This window comes from Stegostoma tigrinum, chromosome 7 (genome assembly GCF_030684315.1).
Source record: "Stegostoma tigrinum isolate sSteTig4 chromosome 7, sSteTig4.hap1, whole genome shotgun sequence".
Lineage (NCBI taxonomy): Eukaryota > Metazoa > Chordata > Chondrichthyes > Orectolobiformes > Stegostomatidae > Stegostoma > Stegostoma tigrinum.
Window position 1 is genome coordinate 31,763,490 of NC_081360.1, and position 17,941 is coordinate 31,781,430.

General features: G+C 39.4%; 1 protein-coding gene across 2 annotated transcripts; it reads right to left on the reverse strand.

The window, feature by feature from the left end:
• Nucleotides 1–549: 549 nt before the first annotated feature.
• coq10b (coenzyme Q10B) lies at nucleotides 550–17,011 on the reverse strand. Of its 2 annotated transcripts, none has more exons than XM_048533965.1 (5): nucleotides 16,921–17,011; nucleotides 8,835–8,981; nucleotides 8,556–8,748; nucleotides 5,612–5,713; nucleotides 550–1,851 (listed from the first exon to the last, which is right to left on the reverse strand). In XM_048533965.1, the coding sequence occupies exons 2-5, from the start codon at nucleotides 8,954–8,956 to the stop codon at nucleotides 1,684–1,686; spliced, it is 585 nt and encodes a 194-aa protein (XP_048389922.1). In that variant the 5' UTR covers nucleotides 8,957–8,981; nucleotides 16,921–17,011; the 3' UTR covers nucleotides 550–1,683. The 2 variants fall into 2 exon arrangements, with proteins under 2 accessions (XP_048389922.1, XP_048389921.1); XM_048533964.2 differs by having other exon boundaries at nucleotides 16,836–16,988.
• Between the last annotated feature and the right edge of the window lie 930 nt (nucleotides 17,012–17,941).

Here is a 17,941-nt window from a genome sequence, read left to right on the forward strand (position 1 = left end):
CCTTTAAAATCTCCCTGTTTAAACACATACCCTGTAGTTTTGCACATTCAATCTGCAAAAAGGACTTAGCTCTATACCCCACCTGATTATGAACAAAGGTCACCCCTCTAGAATGGAACCTAGTAGGCCTAACTGGTGTCTTTTATACAGCTAGAATGTGACATCTCAAATTCTTATACTCAATGCATTGAGCAGTAAAGGCAAGTGTACCAAATGCTGCCTTTTACTATTTTATACACCTATGGATTTTCTTCAAAGGAACTAGACACCTACATATGGGCATAACCCATGATACTACCATTAAGGGTAGACAATTCCTGCAGCACCTCACATTTGTCTAAATTAAACTGCACATGCCACATCTCAGCCTCCTTCACTGTCCACTACAGTAGCACTTTGTCATCTGCAACCCTTTTTTATTCACCCACTTTTTCCTAAAAATGCTGATTAAACCATTAATAAAGTTTACAATAATAATGCTCATTATTAAATCTAGTATTTCATCTTTTTGGAAGTAGCTTACAACAAAATCATGAGGCACAAATAACATTTTAAAATCATAAATACACCATAATTTTATTGTCCCAGTTAAAAACTGGAGCTAGTTTCTATGGAATACAGGGGCAATTAAATTATAACTGCCCAAAGATGACTTAATACTTCACAGTACTTACATGTGCACACTTTCATCCATGATTAAGTGAATGAGTGTTCCCTGTTTTGACCCAACACACACACAGGTGTAACCAGTACAAAAAAGGTTTAACTCATGCAAATAGAAACTTATGCTACTTCTAACGTGGCCTATTTAAAAGGAGAGGACAACATGTTCAAAGATTTCAATATCATACAAGGGGCTCAAGTTCAGAAGATTAATTTTAGTTCTTTGTGGAGGGGAGCAAGAATTAAGGAAACAAACTCACGTTGTACTTGCACGTTATTGGCAAAGACTGGAGAACATGACAAGCTGCCATGCAAGACTGGCAAAGGAGAAAGGCTGAAATCTTACTTGTATTGGATAATTCATTTGTTAATCTACATTTAAAACAAGGTTTTAAGAGTTCTTGGTGCTTGAATGGAGCACTAAATTGAGACTAGCTATGAATTTTGTTTCCATAGATTAACACAAAATATTAAGCTGTTATGACAATTGGACTTGTAGATGCATTCATCTTAGGGGAGACAGACTTAAGAAAATAGTTAAGGCATACAGCTTAAAATGACATGAAAATCTGTCAGCCTTTGAATGTATAAAGTGTGACTTTCTGGAATTAGTGTTTGACACTAAAATTTAACTGCTCATGTTACCTGAACAGCCCAAAATATCTCTTCATAAATAGAAGGTTGACTGCCTTCTCCATCTGCACAGGTTACAAGTTATTGCAGCCAGTCCAGCTTAATGCTGCACAACATGTGGACAAATTACATTTAGTTACAGCTGAAATATCTGCACTTTATATACATGTATACTTGCATCTATATAATGCATTTTCTATATATGTAACACTTTGCCAGAGGGGCTTTCCAAGATGATTACAGTGTCATATTATAAAATCAAGTTATACATGTAGGTAAAGAAAAAATCGCTCCCACATTTGCAGATGTGGAAAAGCACCACACTAATAAATAAATTATACAACTTTTTTTTAAAGGGGACCTACAACGGCTCCTTCCAACCTTTATTTACGTCTGATGCACCTCGTGAAGCATAAGTTCTCGTGGGATGTTGGTTTCTGGACCATACATTTTCTTTGCTCTTCTTTCAAAGGCTGCTACCATCTGCTTAACAACTTCATCAAAAAAAACAGTGGCAAGTTGAGAGTGCAGCAAAGAACGGAATTCAAAAGAAATCTGTAGGTTTAAAAAAAAACACAACATTAAACAGAGTTCTCTTTTACACCTCAGAACAGTACAGAAAACTAACTTGTTTAACTTAATACAAATTTAAAATCCAAAAGGCAATTACATCATCTGTGATCTAACCAAAGTTATGAGAACTTTTCCACATGTTCCTGGACTTGTCAGTTTACACCAATTTTTTGCTTCCAGAATTAGGTCTCTGCTTTAATCACCACGGTCTTGGTCATCTTCCCATTCATTCTTAATCCATGTTGGTATGGTCAAGTTGGACCAAAGGGTCTGTTTCCATGCTGTACATCCCTTATGACTATATAAATTCCTGAGGGGAGGTGCTCAGATCTTAACAGTAGTTCGAGGAGGATATAAGCAGGGTTTGTATAACTGCAGCATAACTTCTGTATCCTTGTATTCCAGTCCTCTTGGTATAAAAGGCGAGCATTCATTAGCTTTCTTGGTTATTTTCTACACCTGCTAGTGACATTTGAAAGATCTACACACATGAACTCCCAAGTAACTTTGGACATATGTATTCAACTTTATACCATCTAGAAAGTACCCTGATCTATCCTTAGATAAGGTGGTGTAGAGCTGGATGAACACAGCAGGCCAAGCAGCATCAGAGGAGCAGGAAGGCTGACATTTCAGACCTAGACCCTTCTTCAGAAATGACTTCAGAAGAAGGGTCTAAGCTCGAAACGTTGGCCTTCTTGCTCCTCTGATGCTGCTTGGCCTGCTGTGCTCCTCCAGCTCTGCACCTGGTTATCTCGGATTCTCCAGCATCTGCAGTTCCTACTATCTCTGATCTATCCTTAGATCCTATAACTATTTGATCACATCATAAGCAGAGAGAACAGACAGAATTATCAAAGATCAACCAAAACCACAACAGGAAACAATAGAGAAAAAAAATGACTGTTACAATGGCCTGGATGCAACTGACCTATGAGAAAATATGGAAGGTCAGCACAAGACAGGTGAATATCCACAGCTGTCAACCTTCAGAGAACATAACACCAATGCACAAACATCATTTACAGATCTTAAAACAATTTGAGGTATAGCTGAAAGGAACCTTTACAGTACAGTCACTGTTGCGATGCAAGAACCTGGAGGACATCTAAAAATTTCCTTTTATCCCTGATTTGCGCTAAATTATGTTTATACATCACCCCTAAGCTCATTGACTTACAATGGCTCCAAGACCACAAATAATTCAAATTTTAAAAATTGTCAACCTTATTTAAAAATCTCTCTAGGGTTTCACCCTCTCCCTAGTCTACAATGCCGGAAGATTTGCGTTTCAAAGTTCTCTACCTAGCCAATTCTGGCTTTTTTTGTGTTTCTTAATCACTACAACTTTGATCGTCGTGTTCAGCAGTCTTGCCCCAAACGTATGAATCCCCTAACCTGGCCTCTGATATTCAGGCCACTCTTTGCACATTTATCCTATATCTCAACTGCAGCAAGGTGGTAGAAATCAGAAGCAAAAGAATCAGTATCTTTGAAGAAAGTCAAATGTTTCATAAAGCCTAAAAACATTAAGTAAACACAAATGTAAAAAAACAAAAAACCTGGATGCTGGAAATCTGGCAAAAACAGAAGTTGGTGGACATATTTACAGAGCTAATATTTCACATCCACTTGTTATCTCAGATTCTCCAACATCTGCAGTTCCCATTATCTCTGATTTCAAATCCAGTGATTCTTTTGCCGGACACAAAGTTCTATAGAAGGGTCACTGGACTCAACGTTAACTCTGCTTTCTCTCCATGGATGCTGCCAGATTGCCGAGTTTATCCAGGAGTTTCTGTTTTTCGTTGTACAAGTGCAATTAATTGTTTTGTAAAAGGCAAATACATTTCAAATAATACTGATCAAAGAATAAGCATTGACTATGACACCAAAAAATATTGCCAAGGAATTAGAAAGAGCATTATGGGTTTTGTGTTTATATTAAGTGTTCACTAGAACAAATCTGTTTAATTTTGGAGCCAAAGACTACACTTCACCCAGAGCACAGCAGACCCTCATTACTGCTGTAATTAGCCTCAACTGTGCACTCAAATTTCTACAGTGGAACATGAATCCACAATCTTCTGACTCAGACAAGAATATCACCATCGAGCCACAGCTGACACTTAGATCAGGCGTTCCTTCTCCTGTGAGGGATTATTCTTCCTCATCTTTTCCATTAACAGAAATAGGCACCAATGCAAGTTGAAGAGCTTTTATGACAAAGATAACCTTGTTACCACCTATTTCCAAATTGAGAGAATACACAGTTATAAGTCTGCACAAAACTATTAGATGAGTACTCAACCAATGACAGGACACTGTAAAACTCATAGGAGCAGAGGGATCTTGGGGTGCTTGTCCACAGATTCCTAAATGTGGCAGGACAGATTAATAGGGTAGTTTAGGCAACATACAGGACACTTGTAATCTATGTGAAGACTGATAAAAGCAAGTAGGGGAGGTCATGTTGGAGCTGTACAAAAAAAAACTTCGAAGGCCACAGCTGAAGTGTGCCTGGAATTTTGGTCAACGGACTATAGGAAGGATGAGATTACACTGGAAGAGGTGCAGAGGAGATTGATCAGGATCAGCAGCCATTCCCCTTAGATGAAGGATCAACAACAAAAGGGGCATAATGAAAGACAGGTGGTAAAGAGGATTTGAGAAAGATTCTCCCTCTCCCCCAGCATCCAGAGGGTGGTAAAAAAACCTGGAATGCACAGCCCCGGAGGGCAGTTGAGGCAGGAAACCTCAACTTTTAATAAAGTACTTGGATGAGTAACCAAAAAGGTTGTCACATTCAAGTGCTGAGAAATGGAACTAATGTAGATTTAGAGTATTTTTTGTCAGTCCACACCGGAAAAGCATCTTCTATATTGTAGCATTCTACGGAATATCTACAAAAGAAGTTAGAGGATATCCAACATTAAACTTCAGGGATGGAGCAACAGCAAAAAAAGTTAGGCACTACAGTCTCGTGAAAAATTAACTAGAATATGGCAAGGGAGTTGCAAAATAAAATTAAAGAGAAACTATCCATGATGAATAAGCAACGGCTGCATATGATTTGCTGTTTGCCAAAGTGAGCACTTAGCAGCTCCTGAGCTCCTTGTGCAAGGGATTTTCAACAAACTCTTAAGCATTCCTAAAAGTTAACGTCCTGAATTGGGAGATGACCCATTATGAATGCAAGTTTTTTTCCAAGAGAATATGGCATTAAACTCCAAGAAGAGAAACACAATAACAAAATGCAATGAAAGCACTTGCGCAAGGATTGCAGGGGAGCATGAGGGCACTATATGATAATTTTTGAAGGTGATTTCTGTGAAGCGTGCCAAGGTCCTGGTACTTGATTAACAGTCTGTAGTTCGCAATGCGTTTTTGCCTCTGGATGTTGCCTTCCAACAATTATATGGTTAGAACATGGGGGAATTGAAATGTAAACTGCACTTTTGGCTTGATAAATTTGATGACATTTTCTCGTTCTTCTCTTAAGTTAATGCATTAAGTCAACTTTTGATTTGCCCAAACAAGACTAATAGGAGAATAAGGAAAAGTATCCTTAATAAATAAGTGTGGACAATACAACAGGTTAGAAAATACTAAACTCAACAATTGGTGTTAAGTCAGCTGTTCTACTGACTACAGGAATGAATAGATTCTTTCCAGTCAGTAAAAGTTACAGTCAGTCAATCTAAAACAAAATGAAGTCTGAGGCAAGTCTCACATAACCTACCGAAAAGTCAACAGTGCAGGTCCTTGGATATCCAGGAACCCCAGGGCTGAATCGCCAATTTGTCTCCAAATGATTAAATAGTCTCCCATCAGTACAAGAAGCCTGAAATTCATGTTTAACAATGTTAGTTATGTGATAAAATAAGCACCACAATTCAGTAATTCTTCATTTTAAAAATGAAATACTTCAACATATGCAAATTGTAGTCACATTATCCAAGTAAATATGCCAGGCTTCAAAGTTTCAGAATTTAATCATACTAGAGGTTCTTAGCTGGTCAGCCCAGTGCTGCAATCATTAAACAACTGAAACCTGCTTTACGAAAATGGAAATAACTGACCGACTCATTCTGGTCACATCTGCATATGAAACAGGATATGTTTAGAAAAGAAATTGATAAGATTTCTAGAGACTATAGGCATTAAGTGCTATAGAAAGAGAGCAGGAGTATGGCATTGAGATAGAGGGCTGTCTATGATTGTATTGACTGGCAGAGTGGGCTTGATGGTCTACATAGCATGCTCCTGCTCCAATTTTCCACATTTTTCAATGAAACAAGTGACAGGCCCTACCCAGGTCAACAGGTCATCAATCCACATGGTTTTTATCCCAGCCAAAATTACTTTAAAAATATTTGTGGGGAAAAAAAAACATTCCTGTCCACTAAGCTGCATAAATAGAAGATTAGAGAGATGGGGTTTGGTAGGAGGCAAAATGGTGATCAGCAAGCAAGATGCACCGTACACAACTTTATTTTTACAATAGGATATGGCTATCATTGGTTCAGCCACCATTAATGGTCAATTGTTTCAGAGAAATTGGTAACGAACTGCCTTCTTAAACTGCTGCTGCATTTAGGTATTTGGACAGTTACTGTTCTGATAAGAAAGAAGTTCCACAATTTTAGCCAGATGACAATAACAGAATGACAATATTCCATGTATCTGCTACCCTTGTCATTCGAGGTGACAGACTGCAGTTTTGCAAGTTGCTGTTCCATATGCAGTCATTTGCTAGGGCAGGCAGTTGAAAAGGAAGACTTGCTGGTGATTATGACTTGGAGTTAGTGCACGATCAAGGACTGTGAATAAGGCTGATTTAGGCTAGGTGCTAGACACTGACCAATATCTAGAATGACAAAATGGTTACAGCACTGCAAGAGGCCATTCAATTCAACATGCCCAAGGAACCTTCATGAGAAATTGCAGTACAGTTTATAGATGGCATACACTTCTGCCATTGCACATCAGTGGTGAAGGGAAATCAGGTCTCAGGGTGTCAATCAAGGTTCCAACTCTACCTTTAATGGTATTAAGCTTCTTCACAGCATATTTGGAACAAGCAGCCATCTAAGCCAATGGAAAGTCTCCCACCACACGCTGGATTTGTGCCTTTTCAATGGTGTACAGGTTATGAGGAGACAGGAGGACAGTTACTTGCTGCCGAATACCTAGCTTCTGTACTTATTCTTGTAGCCACAGTATTTATTTGGCTGGTCGAGTTCAGTTTCTGGTCCATGTCCCCAGGGTGTTGGTAAGTGGGGTTTTGGCAATGTTCACGTCATTGAAAGTCAGGGGATGACGATTAAATCTCACTCACTGGAAATGGAAAATTTCTGCCATTCTTGCCTGGCAACGTTACTTACCAATGATTAGTCCAGGCCTTGTTGCTGTCCAGGTTTTGCTGCACATGAACAATTACTGCAGCATGATTGGACAGTTTACAATTATGCTTTCTCAAAAGGGAAATGTCAACTGTGTCACCAAGGTGGAACGGATCTGACCAGAGTATTCCTCACAAGCAGGCAAGGAGGAAAATTAACAGTAAACAAGACAAGACACAAGATTTATTTTGCTGCTTCTGTGCATGACAGAAACCTTGGATCTAGTCCCAACTCATCACTGCAGTCAGTGTTATCAATGGAGGAGGAAGGAAAGTGTAAAGTTAGGGTTAAATTTAAATTTCTTCTTTCTGGTACATGTCTAAGTTCAACAATTAAGCTAGAAGAGAAGGAGATACTAAGCCATACAAGAAAGGTGGCTTCAAGTTGCATTTCTGATTTAGCTGATTTTACACAGGCATACAATTAGTACAATTGACTGTACAAATCTTTGTTGGAACAGGGAAGAGATGTCTAGGTTTTATTCTTGATGATTATCTAATGATTTCTTTCTGACAGTTGAGTATAGACAGCATCAAGTTTAGTTGTAAAAACCAGCATATACTGTCAAATACATATGGAACCTTGTATGGCACTGGAGGGTGGAACTCAGCAGTAAGAGCTCAAGAATGAGCGCTAGGAAAAATAAAAGAATAAAAATCTGCCAAAGATAGAGGATAGCAGTGCCTACCACCTATAGTCCACGCTTAGATTTCTAAGCGGAGTATCAGCTTAAACTCCTTTAACTATACACTGGATGCTTCAACTTTCTGAAGGTCACCCATTTTAGAAAAAAAAGGGGTGAATTTAGGTAATGTGACATACAAGTAAACATCAGCTCATTGCTCAAATTAAGACACTTTTGATTGAATTTTTTTTAAAAAAATACATGTGAAAATTTAAGCTTCCCCAATGGTTCAGTGTTTTAATTCAGTGGGGAACTGAATTATGCATACTAGTGATGTTCTGGATTTGATTGCCAGTCTGTGCTGATACAGTTGGGAAGTGATAAAAGTATAACAACAAGTCTCCATTCTCCTGCATCAGCAAGGAGCATCAGGGTGGATGTACTTGATCTTAGCTCCTGCTTCCACATGCAGTCATTTGCTAGAGCAGCCAGTTGAAAAGAAAGTTGCTGGTGATTGTGACTTGAGTTACTGCTCTAATCAAAGATTGCGAATAGGGTTTCAAGGAAAACCCATGAAAATAAGATTTCCAAATTGTGTAAAAATATCCAACTCAATTTTTAAATACACAAGTGAATTCTTAACATTGAAACATTACCTTAACTAAATGTGGTCGCACCAAAGTCACAACCGAGGTGTACCGTTCAACTATTGGTGGAAATCCTATTTCTAGCTGAGCTTTGGCGTACCCAGAGCGTTTAGATATGATGTCTGATTTCTTGCACCATGGTACAAAATGCTTGTAGTCAGCAACACCAGACACTACATTGTACATTTCCAGCATTGAAAACCTAAAACAAATTAAGATTCAAATTTACTATCAAAATGGACATACAAATGACGAAATAAATCTTAAAACGACATCAAAACCACGAACCCCATTACTCGTCTCTCAGAATACTCTTTCTTCTTGTTTATTAGCGGCCCAGCAAGGTTGAAAAAGTTTGTTTGTTGTATAGGGCAATGTCTTGGTGTCTTGAGTAATGGAGTTCTGTTCATTAGAATGCCACAAGATGACAGATACCTGTTGTTGGAAATATTAGAGTTACTAACGACATTAAAGCTGTATTCTGTTGTACATAAATCACCGAATTTAGCGCACAGTTTGTTACCTATAACAAACAAAATTGTCAATTTCCTTCCCCCACACTTAACCACTTTACCTATTTCATTTTGGACCCAGAGCGCAAAATGATTTGAAATTGAACAAAATGAAACTTCACCTTTTGTCATTGCCTCTAACATGGACAGAAATTCATTTCACAGATTGGTTTCTTAGGTTGGTAAACTTAGATACATCAATTTAACTCCATTCTAAAGCCAATCCATCTGACAACTCAGCTGACACTGGCATGCTGACAGTACTGAGCCACGAATAGAGTGCCAGTTGTCTTCAATACTCAACTGCTCATCAAGCCAGCTAAAACTGGATCAACATTCAGTTGATTTTGCATAAGATGAGAAAATAATGATGAAGTTATGAAGGGGAAAATAAAATGCAAAACCACTGTCATTTGGCACAGGACTGAACCATAAACATCATAAAAGCCTAAAGTTCAAGCTTGCTGGCATTTTGTCAGAAGATGATGATATCTGGGATACAAGGTTTTCGCTCAGTTCTTGGTTATGCAAGAACAAAAAGCAAAACAAAAACATAGATATCAGTTAGGAACTGGAAAACTACGAAATCAATATCCAGTGCCAAAAGGATGTGGTTCGTCTGATGGATTCCACTACAAAATCTCTTCAAATCAATGTCTAAGGTAGGATGCAAGTACCCTTTGAATTAATGGCATCATTCATTGCATAGGGAGGTAGAAAAGTTCAAATGCAACAACTCAAAACAATTCAAAACATATGGATATTCTGTGCAACGTAGACTCAAAGGACCGGGGAGGACAATCTCCAGGTTCTTCTGTAAACATCCTCCCTTTTTTGGATAACCCCATATCTTTTAATCTTTGCTTTTCAAGAAAGGTATGATATAGACAATACCCTTAAGTGAGAGAATCACAAAATTATTTCAGCGTAGGAAACAACCATTTGGCCCACCATGAGCAAGACACTCAAGTACCATTCATTATAACCTTTCCCATTGTTCCTTTTTGGGTAAGTGAATTCCATCTTAACACCAAGCTGAACCTACCTCCACCACCTCGCAGGCTGTGTATTCTAGATCTTAACCACCCACTCCATGGAAAAAAGTTTCCCTTCATAACTCCATTGCTTCTCGGAATAAAATGTATTTGGGGCAAAATACTGAGCTACAAATTTATAATCAGAAGAAAGAACAGCTGCAATGTGAATTATAACCACATCACACAGATCCTGGCCTGTTGGAAAAGTAGTGCCAAATTGAAGCAATGTTAACCATTATACAAAAATAAACAAAGAGATGGTAGAAGCATAAAATTCATGCTGGGAATATTCAAGTCAGTCATGTGACAACTGTACAAATAAACAGAATGGGGCAGGAAGAACAAAAAGGGAAGGGACATGTCACACAGGAAGCAAAATCAAGTAATACAAGGGACAATGGTATAAAAGCAAACAAGCGTGGTTAAAGGCAAGAAAAGAAAGAGAGTCAAGAGGAGGTATAAATGGAATTTTCACAACCACCACAAACATTTGTAATCTGAAAAAAAAGGAGCCTGTTGATGTGACAGTTGCATTAAATGTGGATTCCAGAAGGTTACAAAGCATCTAAATGAAAAGGTCAGGTGCTGTTATTAATCTTACAATGAGCTTCATTGCAACAGCATAAGAGAACAGAAACAGAGGGGTCAGAGTGGGATCGAATTGAAGAACAAACATGACAGGCAACCAAAAGCTCAAGGCCACATTTGCTGGCTGATCTCAAATATTGATGAGCCCGCATCGTAAGCAACAATTAAGCTTACAATATTAGAATCACTAGTAAATTACTTTCTCACCTGGAAGGAATGTTTGGCCCTCTGGATGCCAGAAAGAGAGGTGGTTAAAGGGCAAAAGTTACATCGTCTGCTATTTAATTTCTGCCCTCCCATGTCCAAAGCCCAAGGACATGAAATTCCTCTGCACAGCTGTCTCTCACTAAGGCAGCCCAAAGATGATCAGTTTGTGTATTGAAGCAGAGCTCAACCTGTGTCCATTCATTACATTCTTAAACTGAACAACTTTTCTTTTAACTCTATTCATTTCCTCCAAAAATGTTTTTAAGTGATATTTGGAACACTTAAATCTGACTCAGGCCTAACTTTCTCCCGCTACAATAGTTTTGTTACTGTATCCAGCTTTTACCCTCAACTGGATAAAAGTTTGTCAACCTAATTTGCACTAACAGCCAACTTGTCTCACTGCCTGTGGGGAATCCTTTCTTTTCTCAGTTCCTCAGTGTCATCTGTACAGAAAATATAGCCTTCCATATCAGTAATTTTGTGGTGCTTTTCCTTCTTCACGACCCAATACCACTTCACCCTTCATAAAAACGAAATGCTGAATATAGACAGCAGGCTTGACAACATTTGTTGAGGTGGAAGAAGAGATTTGCTCAAGAAAAACATCTTACCATTGTTCACTAATGCATTCATTCAAAAATGCGTAAGGTTGGAACATATTCCTTTTGTTTGAAGGGAACAGGTTCCTGTGTACAACATTATACTTGCGAGAAGCAACAAAGCTACATGATGAACTTGATAGATTACTTTAAATTGGCACTTAGCATAACAATACTCTGGATCATTCAGCAAGCGCTACCCAATCACAGAATCACATCAAATATGAAGTTTTATTCAGAGTTTTAAAAGTTTAGATCAATAGAGTATAGTCTATAGTCTGCCTATGACAAAGAAAAAACACATTCCTGAATAACCTTGAATGCCTTTTGAACCACTAAGCTGTACTGGAAGCCTATAGTTTCCTGTTTATCCATGATAATACCTCACCGGACAAATTGTCAAAGACAATCAAGACAATCATTTTATTGTGTGCTACAACTTGAGATTTTGCATTTTTAAAATTTGTCCTGATGAATACAAGCTAAAAGCTTCAGTAACATGCAAGTTTTGTACTACCAAGGGACCACATATACTAAAAACAAAGATACTGTTTCAGGTCTATGATGTTTCAGCTTTCTCAGAACCCTGGACCATGCCCATTGCATTTGTAAAACTTGTGTTCCAATGCATTCCCCAACCACCTAAAAAAAATTATATGGCCACCCCAAACTCCACACTCAAAAGGATCAACTTCAATCCTTTTTGCCAATGCCAAACACTTTTCGTCCCATCTTCCTCAGTAATCTAAAGAGATATAGTTTTCTCCTGCTCCACTTAATTGCCTTACAAAATTTTCCCTTCTTGCAGCACCTTCCCATGGACAGAATGCAACACCTACCCTTTTATCTCCTTTCAAATGAAGCAAATATGTAATACACTTTCAATTTAACATAACGTATCCACTCCTCACAAAACTGTTGTAGCTCTAGGGTTTTCTAATTTCACAATGTCATCTACCTCAAACTATAACAGTCTCTCTCCTCCCCCCCCCTCCCCAAAAAAACAAAAAAGTGCTGGCTGACAAGCTGAGTATTCTGCTTTTATTTCAGTGTTATGTTCGTTTACCAAGTACAACATGCATCAAGGTTATCATTTGTCTCTATTGAGTCACCAACTGATCAGCTTGCACAACATTCCCAGAAAATCAGACATCCCTCCCTCTGACGTCTATTGTCCCTTGTAATACAGAAACACAATCCAGAACAAACTAAAGGAGTCAATTCTTTAAGAGAACAGAAGGGTGCTATTGTTAGTAAGGCACTAGAAAATCAGTTCGAGGTAAAGAGTGCTTTTCAATTTGTTAACACAAAATTCCAAAGAATTTGAGGAGATTTTACAAAAAGTGCACAAGTAATTTGAGTTATGTAATAGGAAATGTAGTTTTCCTTCTAAATTAAGAGCACCCTTGGCTCGTCAGCTGCAATATTATTTTTGCAATAGAGGTAATATTCAAAAAGTAAAAGTGTATTGGAAAAAAACTACTTCCAGTTACAATATAACAGAATAATCTCATCATAAATACATCAGGATCCAAATGTACTCTTGCAACATCCAATATGGCTTTGTCATCATTTGCCTTGATTTTTATCAGATTCTCATCTGATATTCAGTCCCACAGAAGCAGAAGCTTCTTCCTCCTAAATGTCAGGGAGCCCAAAGCCATGGAGTTAAATCTGGTTCTAAAAGCAATTTCCTACCCATTCCTCCTGAGCCATTGTCTCAAGCTAACAACCTCAGCGTTGTGTGGGATGCCATGCCACTGACCCCATGTGCCCCTCCATTCATTTGATGTTTAAAACTTTCATCCACAGTTTACTTTCCTCTAAATTTAACTGTTCCCATTCTTTGCCAACAAGCATCCTACGTTCCATGAACTTAAGCATATCAAAAATTGTATAGCTTGTATCCTCCCACTAAGACCTGTTTATCTATCACCACTGTGCTTTGTGAATAATACCTTGATGAATTTCTGCACCTTCAAATGCCTCCTACCCATTATCTCTCCAAACTTACAACATTTCTAGAACTCAGCATCCTTGTAGCTCTGACCTTTATACATCCCCATTTTCCTTCATTTCACCATTGGAGAAAGTGACTTTAACCATTTAGTTCCCGAGTTCAAAATTCCCTTCCTAGCCCTACCTCTTCCTGAAAAGTAACTACACTGATCAAATGCTAGTGCTGGAATATGGACCATTTTCTGTGGCGGCATCTAGCACTCCAAGTCAGATATAGCACAAAGTGCATAGTACAATTCCACCTATGTCACTATATACTTCCACTACTTCAATACAACTCCATCTCCACACCAGTTGTTCACACTTCATTTTAAAAGTTTCAAATTCTCTTTTGCAACTGCATTTTTCAATCTCTCTTTAGCCTTCTCTTCCATTTCTCTATTCTGTGTCCTCAGTACAGTGCTCTGAAGTGCCTTATCAAAAATTACAGAAACCTAACACTGATATTAGTTCTTTGCCCGTCAGATGGAGCTACCACACAAAATCATTAACATGTCACTTAACACTGTCAAATTGGAGCAAATTATAGAAAACATACGGAAGAATAGTTAAATAAACCTGCAAATTTTAATCAGCTTACAGTCTTAATATTTTAAGCAGGACAATATTTTAACAATTACTTCAACTCTTGAAGCTGCACATGCCAGTTCTTAAGATGCTCATATACAGAATATATATTTTTTGTTCAATTTTTGCAGTTATATTTATTTCCAGCTTTTAAGTGATAGGTTATACTCTCAAGAATTTGCTTATGTAGCCAACCTCCACTTTTCAGCCTGGAGATGCAGGAAATGCAATTGGCAATACATGAAGGTAACAGTGTTTTGTTGTTATGGTTGCCCTGGAGCATCCTCCTGCAAGAGGCAGGGATCCCATGTATCTCCATCCCAACTCCGTCACAGGTGTCAGCATCGGAAGACGAACCAGGACCCCATTAGTCGACGTCTAGCAGAGGAAGTGCAGGACTCACATGGCATGACCGTCTCCAGTTCAGAGGTGACAGACATGGAAGCGAAGGATGGAAGCAGAAAAGGAACACAATGTCCCTAGCGTCCTGGCAATGTTAGATAGTGGCGACTGGAGGAGCAGAGGTGGTGTAGATCGAGATGGAAAGTTGAACTTTAAAAGCTAATTCAGTTTTAGTAATATCAATTTAATATTAATTCATTATTTTACCACTTATACAATTTATTCAATAATTTATTCTGTAATCCAAGACAGCACCAGAATGTGGTGACATTATCTACTTTTCACTGTACCTAGGTGTAAGTGACAAGATTAGGTTAATCTAAGAGAGCAAGACAGCATGCCAAGAACAGCACTAGGCATACCTGGAAATTAGGTGCCAACTTACTAAAGCACAAAACAGGGCTACTTGCACATCAAACAACAAAAAGAGAGACAGAGCTAGGCGATTCCACAAACAACACATCAGATCGGAGTTCTGAAGTCCTGCCACATTTAGTTGCAAATGTTAGTGGACAATTAAACATAGAATCTTAGACTCAACATCTTTAACTAATTCAATCACATCACCTCCATGTTAGGTCAGAAGCAGGGATGTTCAGCCATGATGCCACACGTTCAGCACATCCACAACTTCTCAGCTAATACAGCCCATGCCCAAATACAGCAAGACCCAGACAATAGGCAGGCTTCGGCTGAAAAGTGGCAAGTAACAATCAGACCACACAAATGCCAGGCAACGATCATTTCAACAAAAGACAGCATAACTATCATCCTTTGATATTCAATTGCATTACTATCAACATCCTTGGGGGCTACCATTGACCAGAAACAGAACTAGACTAATTGTAAATACAGTAGCTACAAAAGCAAGTCAGTCAGAGACAAGGAATCCTACAAACTAAATCAATTCCTGACTCCCAAAGGCTGTCCTCCATCTGCAAGTTCCAAGTCAGGATGTGATGGAGTATTGCCCAGTTCCCTGCATGGGCACAGCTCTAATACAAGAAGCTCAGCATGATCCAGGTCAAGGCAGTCCACATGACTGGCACCACATCCAGAAAATTCCACATTCTGCACCACTGATGCTCAGTGGTAGTAGTACATAGATGCTCTGCAGAAATTTCACCAAGGCTTTAAGAAAGCAAATTCCAGATCCATGACCATTACCATCCAGAAGGTCAAGGGTAGCAGACACTTGGCAACAGCACACCTGCAAGTACCTCTCCAAGCCACTTGCTATTCCAAGTTGAAAATAGTCTCCTATTTCTTCAGTGTTGCTGTTCAAAATCCCAGAACTCCTTAACTGCACCGTGGGTCTATCTACTGCATATGATAGACAGCAGTTCACCACCACCATAAGGGCAACCAGGGATGGGCAATGTTGGCCTGGTCAGCAATACCCACATCCCACAAGTGAATTTAAAAAAAGAAAATAAAAATCAAACATTTTATTCAATAAGCTAATGAAAGGAATAGCTATGCTTCAATTTGAACTAAAAATACTATATTTCAGTATCAGAAGTGAAAACATATGGCAATGGCCATGAAAGTACATTTAATGCAACCACTGTAAGTGACAACCAAAAGAATTGCGGATGCTGCAAATCAGGAACAAAAAAAAACGAAGTTGCTGGAAAAGCTCGGCAAGTCTGGCAGCATCTCAGGAATGGTCATCAGTTAGTATTGTCTTAAAATAGGCCCATCATTATTAGCAAGATTTCGGCTTCCACTGGCAGTTAATGAAAAAGGATAAATAACAGTTAACCTTGACAAAGATAAAGATAAAGATAAAGATTCAAAACTTTTAAAATATTCAACACCACAACGTACGTCACTTACTTTCCCCGTCAACGGAATTATACCCACATGCTGTTAGTTTCACCATTGTTTTCAGTTCGATAACTGAAATTATTTAGTAATTCAGATAGAATACTCTATAAAACAGAAACACCCGCTGTGCGATTTTAAAAACGGTAACGAGGATTGTGTGTAACGTGAAGCAGACCTTCCTGCAGTTTAACGACCCAGAGCGCCGGGGTGCAATCCAGTGATATGAACCCTGACTAGTTGCTGCAATTTAAAAGTCGCGCTGGCCCAGCCACACCGCCGGTCACACACAAAAAAAACATCAAAAATTGCGATCTAAAGTTGCAGGGAGTAGTACTGATGTCGGTCGCTTCGCCCGGTCAGCGGTGAATTCTATCCGCACCCTGACAAACGGAAATAGGCGAGCCGCCGGCCTTTGGGACCGAAAACCGAAACTGATCCCCGAAACTTTCCAAGGTCGGCAGCCCGGGAGGGTTGGTTACGCCTTGGCAAGGCCAGACAGCAAACCAACAGTGCCAGAAAAGTTACCTGACGACGTGTTTAGACTGTCTCTCCCGGGCAAAGTGGGCCGGAAACTCGAAAACATCGCAAAAAACCCGCCGTAGAGGCCTACCGCTCCTCGCCATTTCACCCTTTGTGAAGGCCGCCCGGCGCCCGCTCGCTCGCTGACGTCAACGGAGGCCCCGCCCATCCGTGCCGGCCGGTCCGCCCACAACTCTCCCGCAGGTCTCACGCCCCCGCCGGACTCTGCTTCCTGATTGGCCGCGACCTTCCCCGCCCCGGCGGAGGGGTGTGCCTGGTCGCCAGGCAACGTGGGACGTCAGGTCGTGCGACGTCATAATGTTTCCACTGGCAGGTTATGTCAAGGTTTGTCACGGGATTCGGCGGCGCTGCCAGTGGTTGGATTCACTTCGAGACTAACATGTCTTAGACATATATGGTAACTGCTTTTAAAAATACCCTGCAAATGTGTCCAACATAATATTCAGATAGCCAGAATTAAACTATTGCCCCATTACACATCAGATCCAATTTTGCTGTTCACACAGGTATTCCTTTCCACTTCCCATGAAGGGGAAATAAACTTTTTTTCTCAAATTTATTGAATAATCAGGGATTTAAAGTGTGAAAGGTCCAATTCTCGTCGAAATAAACAAACATGCCGAAAGTAGCAATTTGGGGAAATAAGTGTGCCGTGCTTTTGGAAATACATTTTATTTTCTTGACCACCTGCTGTGCGAGGGGTTGGGATGTTGTGTGTAATCCAAATCGAAGATTCCCTAACAATTCTAACCAAGAGGGTGCTAATAAGAATTGGGGATGTAGTTAGCTCAAGGAGGCTAATTTTCAGGCGCCCCTGATATGCTTCAACGGTATAAAACAGTGAATTGTTTTAGATTATTCCTTACAATTTATTCTTACCGCTATCATCATTATTAGAGCTTTATTGTGCACTTTGACACCCATGTGATAGTTTAAAATATTATGCTGTGCATATTGAAATCATAGCGGAGTCTTTTGAGAGGTCCATCAGTGTGGGGGTACACTTAAGTTGGTCCCATTCCGCAGGTGCTTGCTTACACAGTATCCATCATTCAAGAAAGTAAAGCAAATAGACCTCACCCTAACGGCTT

What these genes read in the sequence shown, in the direction of transcription:
- coq10b (XM_048533964.2), bottom strand. Translation starts at nt 16,933, where the DNA reads ATGGCGAGGAGCGGTAGGCCTCTACGGCGGGTTTTTTGCGATGTTTTC. An exon ending in CAGTCTAAACACGTCGTCAG is followed by an intron (nt 8,982 to 16,835) that starts GTAACTTTTCTG and finishes TTCCAACAACAG; the next exon opens with GTATCTGTCATCTTGTGGCA. An exon ending in TCTGAGAGACGAGTAATGGG is followed by an intron (nt 8,749 to 8,834) that starts GTTCGTGGTTTT and finishes AATTTGTTTTAG; the next exon opens with GTTTTCAATGCTGGAAATGT.